Source organism: Eptesicus fuscus, chromosome 12 (assembly GCF_027574615.1).
Source record: "Eptesicus fuscus isolate TK198812 chromosome 12, DD_ASM_mEF_20220401, whole genome shotgun sequence".
In the NCBI taxonomy this organism is placed as follows: Eukaryota; Metazoa; Chordata; class Mammalia; order Chiroptera; family Vespertilionidae; genus Eptesicus; species Eptesicus fuscus.
Window position 1 is genome coordinate 29,095,080 of NC_072484.1, and position 16,331 is coordinate 29,111,410.

General features: G+C 39.6%; 1 protein-coding gene across 3 annotated transcripts in view; it reads right to left on the reverse strand.

The window, feature by feature from the left end:
• ATRN (attractin) overlaps positions 1-16,331 on the reverse strand; it is a 167,202-nt gene that overhangs the window by 21,591 nt on the left and 129,280 nt on the right. For all 3 annotated transcript variants that reach the window (XM_028144728.2, XM_054724370.1, XM_008141034.3), the window contains one exon: positions 11,011-11,072. In XM_028144728.2, the coding sequence (XP_028000529.2) occupies positions 11,011-11,072 (62 nt within the window). The remainder of the gene's footprint in view (positions 1-11,010; positions 11,073-16,331) is intronic.

Consider the following 16,331-nt stretch of genomic DNA (forward strand, 5'->3'; position numbering starts at 1 on the left):
CCTGCTGTGGAGGAACTGTGGAAGATGGCTGATGTCAGTGAGTCCTGGCTATCTGGCACTAAGCAGAATACAAAAAATGTTGGCAGGTTTGGGAAGAAATGCTGGAATCTTCTGTGGTAACACGAGAGAGGGCAGTTTCCTTCTGTGGGAGGGAGAGACTTCCCTGTAAATGGGAAGAAGTTTCATCAATTTCCAGCATTCCATATTGCTGGCTTTGCATTATTTGGGACAGAGGTCCTGGGTCCCCACTCAGCTCCAAAGAGCTAAGCTGGGCATACACTGAAAACGGAAATAAAATAGAGAGTGAATTCCCAGCCTAGTGGGCGGTGTGGCCTTGGAGTTGAAGTAATTAACATCCTCCCTTGATTCATTGACAAGTTTCTGAAGTCTATCCACTTGGAAAAAAAGTAAAGCTATAGCCAAATAGATTCCAGATGGAAAAAGAATGACCTAAACATGAAAAAAAAAAACAAGAAGAGATAAAAATACTCATGAAGAAAATATAGGAAAAGACTGACAGACCTGCTTGCCAAAAAATACCAGAAAAGACAAACAACTGAAGACACACACATGTTAATAATCACAAAATATAATGAAATCCTAAATTTCAGTAAGAAAAAGGCAAACAGACCAATAGAAATGTGAGCAAAGGATATGAACAGATAATTCAAAATAAGAGCTATAAGAGATCAGTAAGTATCACTCATAATTAAAGAAATCCAAATTAAAACAAGATACCAATGATACCTCCCAGATTAGCAAAATTAAAAATTTGACAATTTCCAGGGTTGCTAAGAAATAGTAGTGGTAATAAGAGAGATAGGCAGAAATATTAGTAGTAAGAGATATCACATTCCTGCTGTAGGAATGTAAATTCATGCAACTGTTCTGAGGGGCAATCTGACAATGTTTTTGTGTTTGGGTATAGCAAGTATAGAACAAAAAACTATCCCAGAGATAATATTCACAGAAAAATGCAGACATATGCAACAAAAATTGAGGACAATCTAAGTCAGTCAAAAGAGGAATGTTTATGTATGGTACTCAAAATATGGAAAAGCTGTTTTGGGAAAAATGAGGCGAATTTCCACCTGGGAAAATTTAACCAGAGAACTGGAAGTAAAATAGTAACTTATAGAACAACTAGAGGCCCCAGTACATGAAATTTTAGGCCTGGCTGGCGATCAGGGCCAATGGGGCCTTCCTTCTGGCTGCCAGCCAGGGCCTCCCTTTCCCAGCTGCCGGCTCCTGGCCAAGGCCTTCCTTTGTTCCACGCCACCCCTATTGGTCAGCGCACATCATAGTGAGTGATAGAACTCCTGGTCTCCCAGTCGAACTCCCGTGGGGACACTTTGCATATTAGCCTTTTATATATATAGATATGTAAGGAGGCAGCCATTTTAATAACCAAAGAATCAGAAAAAAAACACACTACTTATGTGCAGTGTATATACACAGAGAAAAGTTTTGGAAACATGTAACACCAAAATACCAACAGTGGTAATTTCTACATTTTTTAAAAAATTGATTTTAGTGAGAGGAAGGGAGAGGGGGTGAGAGAGAAACATCAATCAGCTGCCTCCCGAATGTGCCCTAACCAGGGATTGAACCCTGGGTATGTGCCCTGAATGGGAATTGAGCCTGCTGCCTTTTAATGTATGGGACAATGCTTCAATCAACTGAGCCATCCGGCCAGGGCAACAGTGGTAATTTCTAAAGACTAGAATTAGGGTAAGTTTGAATTGTTACTTTATTTTTATGTTGTTTGAAGTTTTACAATGAACATAAATTACTTTTGATATTTTATAAGAATTCTTGTCCTAAAAAATCAAACAAAAATTTTGGTCGTCATGCTGATTTTCCACATTAAAAAGTCTGAGTCAAGATTTAGTATTTTTACTTTAAAATACTTGGATTAGCCCTGGCTGGTGTGGCTCAATTGGCTGGGTGTCGTCCCATGCACTGAAAGGTTACTGGTTTGATTCCTAGTCAGGGGACATGCCCAGGTTGGGGGCTCCATCCCTGGTGGGAGGTATGCAGGAGGCAGCCAATCGATGTTTCATCACACATCAATGTCTCTCTCTCTCTCTCTCTCTCTCTCTCTCTCTCTCTCTCTCTCTCTCTCTCTAAATATCAATTTAAAAATCTTAAAAAAAAACTTGCATTAGTTTAGCAGTATTTCATGGTATCTTTCTATGTTGTCCTATAAACATTTCCCCTTTATATTATCTCTATCACTGTTTAATAGAAATCTAATATGAACCATATATAATTTTATATGTTCTAGCAGCCACATTAAAAAAGTGAGAACAAAAAATTAATTTTAATAATAGTTTTATTTAACCCAAAATATCTAAAACATCATTAGAACATGAGGCCAATATAAAAATTGAGATATTTTACATTCTTATTTTCTACTAAGTCATTAGAATCCAGTGTGTATTTTATATTTATAAAAAACCTCAATCTGAAAAAACAACAACAAAAAACCCCACACACAACTCAATTTGAACACTAAATTTTTATCAGGAAATATCTTATCTGTACTTTAAGATTTCATAAAATTTACATTTGATATATAGATTCACATAAGCAGGTTTTTTTAAACATATTTAAAAGTTTTCTGATAACTGAGTCAAGTATCAGTGTTTAAATTATATTTAAGTTAGTTAAAATTAAATAAAATGAAAAATTCAGTTTCTCAGTTGCACTAGCTACATTTCAAGCACCCAGGAGCTACATGTGACTAGTGGCCATTAAGTCTATACTGATCTTTCAGTTTCTTGTTTGTTACCATTTACTTTTTATTCCTATTTAACTTTTCATCACTTAAAACAAACCCGAACCTTTTAAACTTTATCTGTTTCTCTGGTTATGTATTATGCTCCACTGGTCAATCTGATTTTGTGCCAGTGCCACACTGATCACTGTAGCTCAACAGCATGTTCATTACCTGGAGGGCTAGTGGGCTGTCTCCACCCTCCCACATTTTTGTCTTGGCCATTCTTTCTTGATCCAGATATGTTGTAATTTTGTGGGGTTTTTTTAAATCCTCACCCAAGGATATTTTTTCCATTGACTTTTTCAGAGAGAGGGAAAGGAAAAGAGAGGAGAGGGAGAGAGAAAGAGAAACATGGACTTGAGAGAGACACATTGATTGGTTGCCTCCCGCATGGGCCCCAACAGGAGCTCGGGAGGAACCTGCAACTGTGGTAAGTGCTCTTGACCAGAAATCAAACCCGCAATCCTTCTGTCTGTGGGCCGGCACTCTAACCACTAAGCCAAACCAGCCAGGGCAGATATGTTGTAATTTTGAACAAGTTTATTTATCAAAGTAGCACAAACATATGTTAATTTCATTTTTTTTTTTTGTTGGTGAAGTATAGAAATATACTGTAATTGATTTTCCCCCTAGATATACTAAATGTATTATTTTATTAGAATTCTTATCTCTCTTTGAGATTGAGAGTATGCAATGAGTTGCTTCTTGGTGGAGATGTCATCATCCAGAAACTAATTAAAGGCTAGGCAATCCCTGGCTGGGTAGGTCAGTTGGTTAGAGCATCGACCCTACACACCAAGGTTGTAGGTTTGATCCCCAGTCCAGACACATATAAGAATTACCAATGAATGCATAAATAAGTGGAACAACAGTCAATGTTTCTCTCTCTCTTTCCCTCAAATCAATCAATAAATAAAATTTTAAAATAAATCCTATATAATAAAAGGCTAATATGCAAATTGACCAAACAGTGGAACAATTGGTCGCTATGAGGCGCACTGACCACCAGGGGGCAGATGCTCAATGTAGGAGCTGCCCCCTGGTGATCAGTGGGCTCACTCCCACAAGGCGGAGTGCCGCTCAGCCAGAAGTCAGGGAGTAGGCCTAAACCGTCAGTCCAACATCCCCCAAGGGCCCCCGGACTGTGAGAGGGCGCAGGCCGGGCTGAGGAACCCCCCCACCCCGAGTGCACGAATTTCGTGCACTGGGCCTCTAATTTAAAATAAAGGATATGCTGGATGCTGGGTCTTTTACACTCTGGTGAACAAAATGCATTAGCAACCAAATTAAAATACACACATTATAAGTGAGCTTTTATACTGAAAAGGACAACGTGGTAATTTGTTAACTCTTTCTCAACCTCATCAGTTTACAGCAGGTGGAAGTGAGTCCAACAGTATGTAGATGAGTCTTGACATGAGGCCATCTGCTCCCCAGCATCACTCAGAAATTGATTTTCCACTTCATAACTTGAGAGTGAAGGAGGGTACCTGATAGCTTTCTACTGGAAAAACAACATTATGGTTTTCATGCTAGCATCTGCCCTTACTGATAAGAACTGTAAAAGATGATGTCTTAGAATAATACTGAACTGATTTTTAAAAATATATATTTTATTGATTTTTTACAGAGAGGAAGAGAGAGGGATAGAGAGTTAGAAACATCGAAGAGAGAGAAACATCGATCAGCTGCCTCCTGCACACCTCCCACTGGGGATGTGCCCGCAACCAAGGTATGTGCCCTTGACCGGAATCGAACCTGGGACCTTTCAGTCCTCAGGCCGATGCTCTATCCACTGAACCAATCCGGTTAGGGCTGAACTGATTTTTAACTATTGCCCTGTGTCTAGCAACTTTGTTGAATTCACCTATTCTAATACTTCTCATCTACATTTTTTTAAATTTCTATGAATACAATCATGTTGTGAGTAATGATGATTTTTCCTTTTCCAATTCTTATTTTATTTATTTTTTTTATCTTACTGTATTAGCTAGAACACCTATCATGATGTCAAATGAAGTGATAGTGGCATTTTTTTTCTTGTTTCCAAACTTAAAACAGAAAGCTTCAAACATTTTACTATTAATAATGTGGTTTGCTGTTGGCTTTATATATTATTATGTTATCAGATAGATTTAAAGAAGTTTCTTTCTATTCTTAGTTTCCTAAGATTTTTAAATGAATATTAAATCTTGTCAATCTTGCAATTCCTAGAATAAATCCAACTGGGTCATGATACTGTAATTTTTTTATTGATTGATTGATTGATTGATTCCAGAGAGGAAGGCAGAGGGAGAGAGAGATAGAAACATTGATGATGAGACAGAATCATTTGTCGGCTGCCTCCTGCATGCCCCCCACTGGGGATCGAGCCTGCAACCCAGGCACGTGCCTTTGATTGGAATCGAACCCAGGACCCTTTAGTCCACAGGCTAAATCAGTGACGCTCCATCAATTGAGCCAAATCAGCTAGGGCCAGTAGTCTTTTCATATTATTGGTACATTTTTGCTTCCTCCTTCATGAGACTGGCTTGTAAATTCATTTCTCATGATATTCTTGTCAGGTTGTGCTAAGTTCATAAAATGAATTGAGGTGTATTCCCTCTTTTTCTGTTCTCTAGAAGATTTGATTAATATTGATATTATTTCTTCCTTAAAGGGTATAAGTTACCAATGAAACTACCTGGAACTAGAATTACCTTTGTGGGAAATTTTTAAATTATGTATTTTTTAAAAATACATACAGGGGAGAAACCAAGATGGTGGCATAGATAATCACCTATACTTGCTGCCTCTCACAACCACATCAAAACCACAACTAAACGGCAGAACAACTACCACCCAGAACTGCGGGAAAGCTGGCTGAGTGGAAGTTCCACAACTAGAGAGGTGAAGAAAGCGCACTGAGACCGGTAAGAGGTGCGGAGGCGAGGAAAGTGCTGGCACCTGGATGTGCTGCTCCTTAAACCCGGAGGGAGATACAAGCTCCCGCTTGCTCTGAACTCCAGTTCCGGGAGAGACTCTGGGGGACCCAGGCACATATGGGGTGAAACTGGACTGTATGGCATGGGGACAGGAATGCGAGGGCGGCTTACTCTTAGAGGTGCTGAGAACCGGGGATTTCTCCGGTTCAGGGCAGCCATTGCTGTTTGCTCCACCCTGGTGATTCCCAGAGAACCTGCTGCACCCAATTTACAACCCCACCCAAGCTGTATGCATCGGCTTTTGCATATGAATGGCCTGTCCTTTTGCCTAAAACCGTAGTCGCAAACTGCGGCTCGCAAGCCACACGCGGCTCTTTGGCCCCTTGAGTGTGGCTCTTCCACAAAATACCATGGCCTGGGCGAGTCTATTTTGAAGAAGTGGCATTAGAAGAAGTTTAAGTTTAAAAAATTTGACTCTCAAAAGAAATTTCAATCGTTGTACTGTTGATGTTTGGCTCTGTTGACTAATGAGTTTGCCTACCACTGGCCTAAAACAAACTGCAGCTGGGTCAGAGAGCCCCAGAGATTCCAAAAGAAGGCCCACTGCCTGGCAGCAGCAGCGGCTTTGCTTCACAGCTGGCCTCATCTGGGCACTTCCAAACCCCATACAAAGAGGAGGAATCTGTAGATGTCTCTGTAGCTCCTGCTGGGCGGCCCCAGATAGTGGCTGACCTTGCACCTCCTTGGAGATCCAAGAGCCAGTGTACCCAGTGGTCAGAGTGAGACCATACCGGATTACAACTCTTCACATTCATAAGAGACACACTCAAGGGGCAGACTCAGTGAGCACCAAAGCCCTACTGAAGCAAGTCCTGCCCCATAAGGGTGTCTCCTGTGCAACAGATCTTCCAGTGTAGACACAGCTGGTCATCACAGCATATTGGCCTGGAGGTCAATTCCTCCCAGTGACACCAATAGCAATCAAGGGTTAACTACAACAAGACTGTGCAAACAGCCCACAAAGGGGTGCATCAAGAGCGTCCACCTCAGGTGACTGGGGAGGCTAAGCCACTGGGCCCTATAGGACACCAACCACACACAGCCACTCTATCAACTCAAGGAGACTTAGCAGCTACCCAGAACATAGAAACAAACACAGGGAAGGAGCCAAAATGCGGAGACAAAGAAACAAGTCACAAATGAAAGAAATGGATGAAAGCAAAATGCTGGATATAGAGTTCAAAACCACGGTTATAAGGTTATTCAAGAATTTTCTAGAAACCTCCAAGAAATTTAGTGAGACCCTCAAGGATATGAAAAAGGACCAATCAGAAATTAAGCATACACTGACTGAAATAAAGAATAATATACAGCCAAAACTGGTTTGGCTCAATGGATAGAGCGTCGGCCTACGGACTCAAGGGTCGCAGGTTCGATTCCGGTCAAGGGCATGTACCTTGGTTGCGGGCACATCCCCAGTAGGGGGTGTGCAAGAGGCAGCTGGTTGATGTTTCTCTCTCATCAATGTTTCTAACTCTCTATCCCTCTCTCTTCCTCTCTGTAAAAAATCAATAAAATATATTTAAAAAAAAAAAGAATAATATACAGAGATCCAACAGCAGACTAGAGGATCGCAAGAATCAAGTCAAAGATTTGAAATATGAAGAAGCAAAAAACACCCAGCCAGAAAAGAAAAAAGAATCCAAAAATATGAAGATAGTGTAAGAAGTCGCTCGGACAACATCAAGCATACCAACATCCGAATTATGTGGGTGCCAGAAAAAGAGAGAGAGCAAGACATTGAAAACCTATTTGAAGAAATAATGACAGAAAACTTCCCCTACCTGGTGAAAGAAATAGACTTACAAGTCTAGGAAGTGCAGAGAACCCCAAACAAGAGGAATCTAAAGAGGACCACACCAAGACACATCATAATTAAAATGCCAAGAGCAAAAGACAAAGAGAGAATATTAAAAGCAGCAAGAGAAAAACAGTTCATTACCTACAAGGGAGTACCCATACAACTGTCAGCTGATTTCTCAACAGAAACTATGCAGGCCAGATGGGAGTGGCAAGAAATATACAAAGTGATGAATAGCAAGAACCTTCAACCAAGATTACTCTACCCAGCAAAGCTATCATTCAGAATTGAAGGTCAGATAAAGAGCTTCACAGATAAGAAAAAGCTAAAGGAGTTCATCACTGCCAAACCAGTATTCTATGAAATGCTGAAAGGTATTCTTTAAGAAGAATATTCCTTAAAGGTATTCCTTTAAGAAGAGGAGGAAGAAGAAAAAGGTAAAGATAAAAATTGTGAACAACAAATACATATCTATCAACAAGTGAATCTAAAAATCAAGTGAATAAAAATCTGATGAACAGAATAAACTGGTGAATATAATAGAATCAGGGGCATAGAAAGGGAGTGGACTGACAATTCTCGGGGGGAAAGGGGTGTGGGGGATGCAGGAAGAGACTGGACAAAAATTGTACGCCTATGGATGAGGACAGTGTGTGTGGGGGTAAGGGCAGAGGGTGGGGTGGGAACCGGGTGGAGGGGAGCTGTGGGGGGAACAAAGAAGAACAACTGTAATAATCTGAACAATAAATATTTATTAAAAAAATAAATGTTTAAAAAGGGTAAATGCAATATATACTAGTAAGTTTTAGAAGTCAGGTAAACAGTTACCTTTGGGGAAGATGGGGGTTATAATTGATGGATATACAGGGAGTTCCTAGGGTACTAGTAATATTATATCTTTTGCCCTGGGCAGTATTACAGAAGTATGTTCAATTTGTGATTATTCATTGAGCTAGATACTTATGACTTGTGTTTCTGTAATTTTGTATTATACCACAATATATTTTTTCTTCACAATATAATTTTTAAAAAGAGAAAACAGGTTCCATATAAGGAGTGGACATTTTAATGGCATTAGCCTTTTTAATAGTAATACTGGAAGATAGAAGAGATAGCATAATGCCTTCCAAATTCTAATGGGAAATAATTTCCAACCTAGAATTCTGTAGTTCATCTTTCAATCAATTGTGAGGTTAAAATTAAGACTTTTTCAGACAAAATGGTCACAGAAAAGTTACCTTCTCTGCACCTTTTCTCAGAAACCTCCTGAAGAACGTACCCCAGTAAAAGGAGGGAATATGTAGAGAAATGAAGGCACAAGATCTGGGAAACAGAGATTTCGATATAAGAGGAAGGCAAAAGAAACTCCCAAGATGACATTGTGCGGCGTCTTCAAGAAGTAGTGCACCAGGTGCAGCAGGCAGAAGGGTCCTAGGGCACTCATCTCCAAGGGAAACAAATTAAGAGAGTGCCTTGCCTGGTGGTTGTTTGACCAAACTGAGAGTCTTTTCAGTTCTGTCAGAGTACAGGATGAATCAGAAGTAGCTACATAGAAAACCAAACAATTAAAAAACAAATTGAGTGATCGCCCATCCAAGAAAGGGGATGTATACTTAGAGTTCAATTCATCTGTGAAGGAACTTTATGGTTATAACAACATAAACAGAGATGACTGATGTAGCCAAGCATTGTGATGTACTATACTGAATGAATGGGAGGGATTATATATGTTTTTGTGGTGTGGGGAATTGTTGGGTGAGGTAACATAAGATAATAAAGACTCGTCTTCAGTAGGACATCAAAAGATAACAACTGAAAAATCAAGAAACAGAGTAAGCCTGGATAAGTGAAAAACAGCTAAAGCCATTTAAATTGGGGAAAAGGGAGGGTTGAAAGGTGGGGGGCAGGATGCTGTTGCTTTCTCTTATAAGCCCTGTATCTATCACTTGTCTTTTCCAGTTATGTGTATACTAGGGGCCTGGAGCACGAAGATTCGTGCACGGGGGGGGGGGGGGGTGGTCCCTCAGCCTAAACTGCACCTTCTCCAATCTGGGAGCCCTCAGGGGAGCCTTCTCCAATCTGGGAGTTTCTGTCTGTCTGCAATCATATGAGCGAATTGTCTGAGACCCAACCCAGTTTGGTTTGTTGCTCACAGAATAATATAGGCTTTTTTTTTTTTTTTTGCTTCATTGGTGGAGATTTCCTGGGAGTTTTAGGATATCTTCCCTTTAATTTTTCCTAGACACTCTGATTTTACTTATGTCTCTCACCTTTGCTTTCCCTCCATCCCCCACCGCAACAGTAACTTGCTCCAGGCTCACTTTGCTCTAATGCCTAGGACAGTGGTCGGCAAATTCATTAGTACAACAGAGCCAAATATCAACAGTACAACAATTGAAATTTCTTTTGAGAGCTGAAAACCGACTTCTGCGCATGGGCCACGAAGTTTCAATTGCACTGTACGTGCACGCTCGCATGTGGTATTTTGTGGAAGAGCCACACTCAAGGGGCCAAAGAGCCGCATGTGGCTCAAAAGCCGCAGTTGGCTGACCACTGGCCTAGGAGATCCGTTTGCCACCAGAACTACAATTCCCAGCATTCCTGGTGCTTCCTGTGCTCTGGGCTTCAGCTTCTGGTCCTGGGGCTGCCACCAGTACTACTACTCACAGAATTCCTGGTGCTCCCCACGCTGTGGGTTTTCCCTTCCTGCTCTGTCTCTGTCCCATGGCCTCCCGCTCTGCCAAGTCCTCCAAGCCACCAGCTCTCCCTTTCTGCTCTCTGTCTGGCGGCTTGGGGAGCCAAGTTCCCCAACCTGCTCCACTCTCCGCTGGCTCTCCTGCTCTGCTCTCTGCCCGGCACCTGTGTATGCAAATTAACCCACCAGCTTTGTTGGGTTAATCTGCATACTCACTCCTGACTGGCTGGTGAGTGTAGCGGAGGTACTGTCAATTTACATGTTTCTCTTTTATTATATAGGAGGAGGATAGTATTTTCATAAAAATAAAATTTAAAAAACTAAAATTAAAAAAAATCCCAAGGGCTTAGCAAGTCATTTTAGCTTTAAAACTCTGGATAATCACCTGAATCATTTCTTGGACAAGAGGAAGCATATATATAGCACACACCAGTAATCATTAATTTAAGTGTTGTTTCAACCCCAAATTCTTTCCATATAAACAGCCAAATGATCTCCATTTTAGTATAGGGTACATGAAAAGCTGCCTCAAAAATGCCAGAACTTACCAAGCAAATGTTTTCATTTTATCAGATGAGACTGAATTTACACTACTGTTACTGACATGTAACTTTTCAGGAAATAAATACGATTAGTTTGGTCTGTTGTGCAAACTCAGGATTATTCATTTATTTTTTATGAGCTGATAATTAATGGAATTAAGTACCTCAATCAAAAGAACAGATATGGTTTGTATGAGTGAAATTACCTGAAAAAGGTCACGAAGAACTGTACTAGGTCCATAAAACTGCTGTGCTGGGAGAAGGCAATCTGTGACAGAGAAACAGTAGTTTGATTAGGTGGGTTATAAAACTGCACCATTAACTCAGTCTTTTTGGTTCAATAGTTAAGCTGAAAACATACTTTCAATTCTAAAGATTAATGTAATATTTTTCACTTGAGGAAAAGTGCCTCATCCCTTTAGTTTCTTCTCTTGTTTAACTGCCAACCCAAAAGTAATACAGCAGGTCTTTCAATAACATTTTGTCCTTATAACGTTGATGAGATGCCACAGGAACTTAACTCTTGTTTCTATCAATTAGACTGTGGTCATGTTGGTTTTGTTACATGTTGTTTTGCTTACAGAATCTATCAATGACGTTGAGAACTTACTGTATTCCGAGGCTTCCACAACTTCCTACAATGCCCCTCTGCTCACGACAACAAACCTAAGTTCTTAGAGGCTGAAACTGAAGATGTCTCATTACTAATGACAGGCAAGTCAGCTTGCTTGCTACCTCCTTGTGCCTTCATCCAAACAAAATACTCTGCTGGTTTGCTTCAAATTCCAATTCTTGATCTACAGTGTGGAGGGCAGCCTCATCTCATGCCCCTCATTCCTTCGACATTTATGTACTCACTTCAGGATAATGTCTTTTTTTAACCATATCTCAAATCTTACTATACTGAGTATCACTTCAGGATGTCTTTTTTTAACCATATCTCAAATCTTACTATACTGAGTATCACCTGACAATCAACATAACATCAGTTGGAATTTAAATAATTTCATTATACAGTGAATAGTCTTTATACCAAGAATATAAAATATTCCTAGTGTAGTTAATCAAAACCATTGTCTAAAAGAGGCATTCTTTTGTGTACTATTAAGAAAAAACACTGCCAATTAAACTATGATAAAATGCTTTTAAAATCATTAACTGTAAGATTCACCTTGATTTCAGATATTAGAATATGAAAATATGTACACCTCAGGATTTATTACTAAGTATGACAATCATGTCCTTATTATTACCTGCAGTACCTGCCAGCTATTATGGTGTATTCCCTACTTTCTTTTTTTTTAGGGGAACAGAGCCTGTTCCCCTCCTTGGAGAGAGAATGATACTACCGACAAAGCAATTATTGAATAATTGAATAAGTGCTATAGTACAGACAATATGTATGACAATCAAAGAAGTAAATGATTTTTACTAATCTCACTCAATCCCTTATCTTTGTCAGGAAGCATCCTGCAGTAATGCAAGAAAAGTGCTATGCCCAGGCCCCAGCACAATAGCAATACAATGCTTTGCACTCTTTTTTAACCATTTTCTAGAGAGGGAGAGAAGGAGAAAGGGAGAGAAAAAAACATTCATCGGTTGCCTACCATAGCGGCCCCAACTGGGAATCGAACCTGCCACCTTTCAGTATAAGGGATGATGCTCCAACCAATTGAGCCACACTAGCCAGGGGTATGCTTTGCACTCTTTTAATAGCCAGACTCAGAAAGGCAGAAGAGGTTTCCTCTGTTTGCCTTTTGGATGGTATTATTTTCTTTTCTTTTTAAAAAAATATATTTTATTGATTTTTTTACAGAGAGGAAGGGAGAGGGAGAGTTAGAAACATCAATGAGAGAGAAACATCGATCAGCTGCCTCCTGCACACTCCCTACTGGGAATGTGCCCGCAACCAAGGTACATGCCCTTGACCAGAATCGAACCTGGGACCCTTGAGTCCACAGGCCGACGCTCTATCCACTGAGCCAAACCGGTTAGGGCTGGTATTATTTTATTTTTGATATTCCATAAATAAAGTTCCAATACTACCTCTTCAGGCCATAGAATATTATGGGCATAGAATTTGAAGATTTTGTAGCCTTCCTCTGGCTACCATCTATAATCAGAAATACAAAGATAACACAGGTTTCATATCTTAGATGAAAACAAACCCACATCCTTTGTTTTTCCTTCATTTATTACAGTAACACATATCAAATAAGAAGGCTCTCTAAGAATATGGCTATAGCCCGGCCAGCGTGGCTCAGTGGATGAGTATTGACCTATGAACCAGGAGGTCACAGTTGGATTCCCGGTTCTGGCACAGGCCCGGGTTGCAGGCTTGATCCAGAGCAGGGATGTGCAGGAGGCAGCCAATCAATGATTCTCTTTCATCACTGATGTTTCTCTCTCTCTCTCCTTCTCCCTTCCTCTCTGAAATTAATACAAAGATATTTTTAAAAAAGAATATGGCTATAGTCCTCACATAAAAGCATTTAAATGAGATTGGAGAAGGACAATCATATTAACAAAGTTATTATATAAACAAAGTTATTCAATCTTGAGGAATGAAGATTCCAGGTTATACTATGTAAAGAAGGAGAAGGAAACAGATTCTAGTCCATTCAATTCTGTTTATAGAGTTTAATTTCTTAAAACATTAGTATGTCCTCAGTGTTTACATTTAAAAGAAACTCATGTGATGCTTTTAATTACTGTGGGATGCCAAAAAGTTTGGATGCCAATGGCACCCTCTGAGGATCTATCAGTGTCCATGGGCCTACGCCTCAGGGAAGCTCCCCCAGGGCTTCGTAAAGCAGGGTCACGCCACATTCATGTCCCATTTAAAGTCATAACAAGCCTCTATAAGCTGGCTGCCAGTGTGGCTGGTACCCAAGACCCACATTATTCTAAAAGGGGTCCTATTTTGTTGAATGTTTATCATCTAAGTCTCCACAGTTACAGGGTTTCCTAGGAAAGCAAAAGGCATAATATAAAAATGTTTATGAATGGACCAACCACTTAGAAACATCTCACCCTGCTTAACACTCCACCCACTGTGTTAGTCTTAATTGATTAATGTTTAATTGATAGAGTGATGAACTTATTGTCCAAACTAAGAATTGCTGAGAGTGAAGGGGAGTGCAACAAGCATGAATTGGGCAGTGCCTATTCACAGATTGTCAGACATGCAAACCAACTGCAAAACCAATTTTGCAAAAGATGAGATTTTAGTCAAAGTGCTGTTGGAGAACTGATCACATAAAACCACTGACAAAGATGGCAGAATTGTCAACTAAAGATGGATAGTTGTAAACCCTTCAAAATACTCTTAATAGGATTAAGAGAGGATCTTCGGAAAACTGATGAGGCCCTTGTGACGATTTTTTTAAAAATCATGGTGTGAAGTCAAATGTGAAGAGGAAGACTGAACTCCAAGCACCACAACACAACTGAGGCCACAACTCTTATCTCCTTACCTTGTTTGATTTTCCTTCAGCTCTTACATGTGCATTTATTTATAGTCTTTTTCTTTCACTAGTAAATAAGATCTATAAGAGCACAGGAACTTTGCTGCTGATTACTATATCTTAGTGCCTAAAGCAAGACTGGTATGTAAGAGGTGCTTAATAAATATTTGCTGAATAAATATGATACTTGAAAAAATAATGGCCTCACTTCCCCCATAATTCAGTAAGACATGATTGAGTTTTCTTCTAAGAACTGGGGCTCATGGTTGCATCCATAATTTAACTTTTTAACATATATTTTTATTGATTTCAGAGAGGAAGGGAAAGATAGAAACATCAATGACAATAGAGAATCACTGATCGGCTGCTTCCTGCATGCCCCCTACTGGGGATTGAGCCAGCAACCCGGGCATGTGCCTTGACTGGGAATCAAACCATGACCTCTTGGTTCATAGGTCAATGCTCAACCACTGAGCCATACCAGTTGGGCTAATTTAAATTTTAACTATAAAATCTAAATAAACATTTTTTATACTTTTGAGTTCTATTTTTCAAGATGCTATCCCAATCAGACTTTTTTTTCATGATTATTATAAAAATGTTTAAATGTGTTTATGGACTTTTCTAATACTAAAAATGAGAATTTTTATAATAAAATCTACTTAATTCAGAGAAGAAAATCTCATTACAATTTATCTTTTTTTTTAAATGAAATGTATTTTAATAAACACTGACTTTCTAATTATTTAAAGTGTGTGCATACATTTATTTTTCAGGAGACAGAACCCTATATTTTCAGGACAGAATCCGATTGATCCATATGTCTATTCTTAATCAAAGAAGGCTAGAAAGAATGGGTTGCATAGTACAAATGTGGGTATTGAAAGAATTTCTCGAAGAAAGGGTCAAAGGCTGGGAAGACACCTCAAACGTGTAGTTATACTGAAGCATCATCTTATATAAAAACTGCTGTTTGAAATTTTAACCCTGCTATTTTGGCTTCTGTAAATGTTTGCTTGCTTAAATAATAAGGAAAATAAGACTACTCCATTTCAGAGAGGCCATTAATATCTTTTTTTTTTTATTAAAAGCTTTTATTCTTTAAGTCTTTATTGTTGAAAGTATTATAGATGTCTCTCCTTTTCCCCCCATGGACCCCTCCACCCCGATTCCATCCCCTTCCCAGGCCTTCAACGCACTATTGTCTGTTTATGGGTTATGTACATATGCTTCTAAGTTCTTTGGTTAATCTCTTTCTGTCCCCCAACCTTCCCTCTGAAATTTGTCAGTCTGTTGTATGCTTCAATGTCTGAGTAAATTAAGCTCCCAATGTCATTATTCTCCCTTTCTAAATAGTAAGTATTACTCTCTACACTTCAGGACATCTAGAATTTATATCCCTGTACATTTACACACCTGCTGTCGACTCAATTTTCAGTGACATGTTTGATTTAGATGTGCTTGCAGGAGGGGGGTGTGGTTAAATAAATTCTAAAAAACAAAACTCTGAAGCCCAGCTAGCCTTAGGACTGGGGTAGGATAAGGAGGATCTGCCCTGCCTAAGCACTAATTTTGTGCGTCAGCCAAACAAGTGTTCTCAGATGGCTGTATTACTGCACTTGATCTTCCTGTCACTAGAGTGTCCTCCCTTCTTATCCAGCCATCCCATCATCCACTGGGAAATGGCTCTCTTCTCTACATTCTCTCCAACACTTGATCCACTTCTTTTAAAGGCTGGGGGAAATCACATGCTACCTGTGTATATAGAGATAACCTGGAAAAGATGATTCCTATATTCTTCTGTCTACAAAGATCTCAATATCTGACTTTTTAACTCTTGTAGGAGAAAGAATAAAAAGGTAATTCCCCACCTTCCACACTAAAGCAGATGCACCTTTGCATTCTAAGAACTAGAGCAGGGTTCTCAAACTCTGGAGAGCTTGCCACAAAGTCTGAACCCCTGGCCCCATTCCTACTTCTGTAGCTTTAAGCTCCCCAGGTGATTCTGATGCTGGTGTTCAGAGGCCACACTTCAGGAAAGTGTGAAAGAAGGAATAATT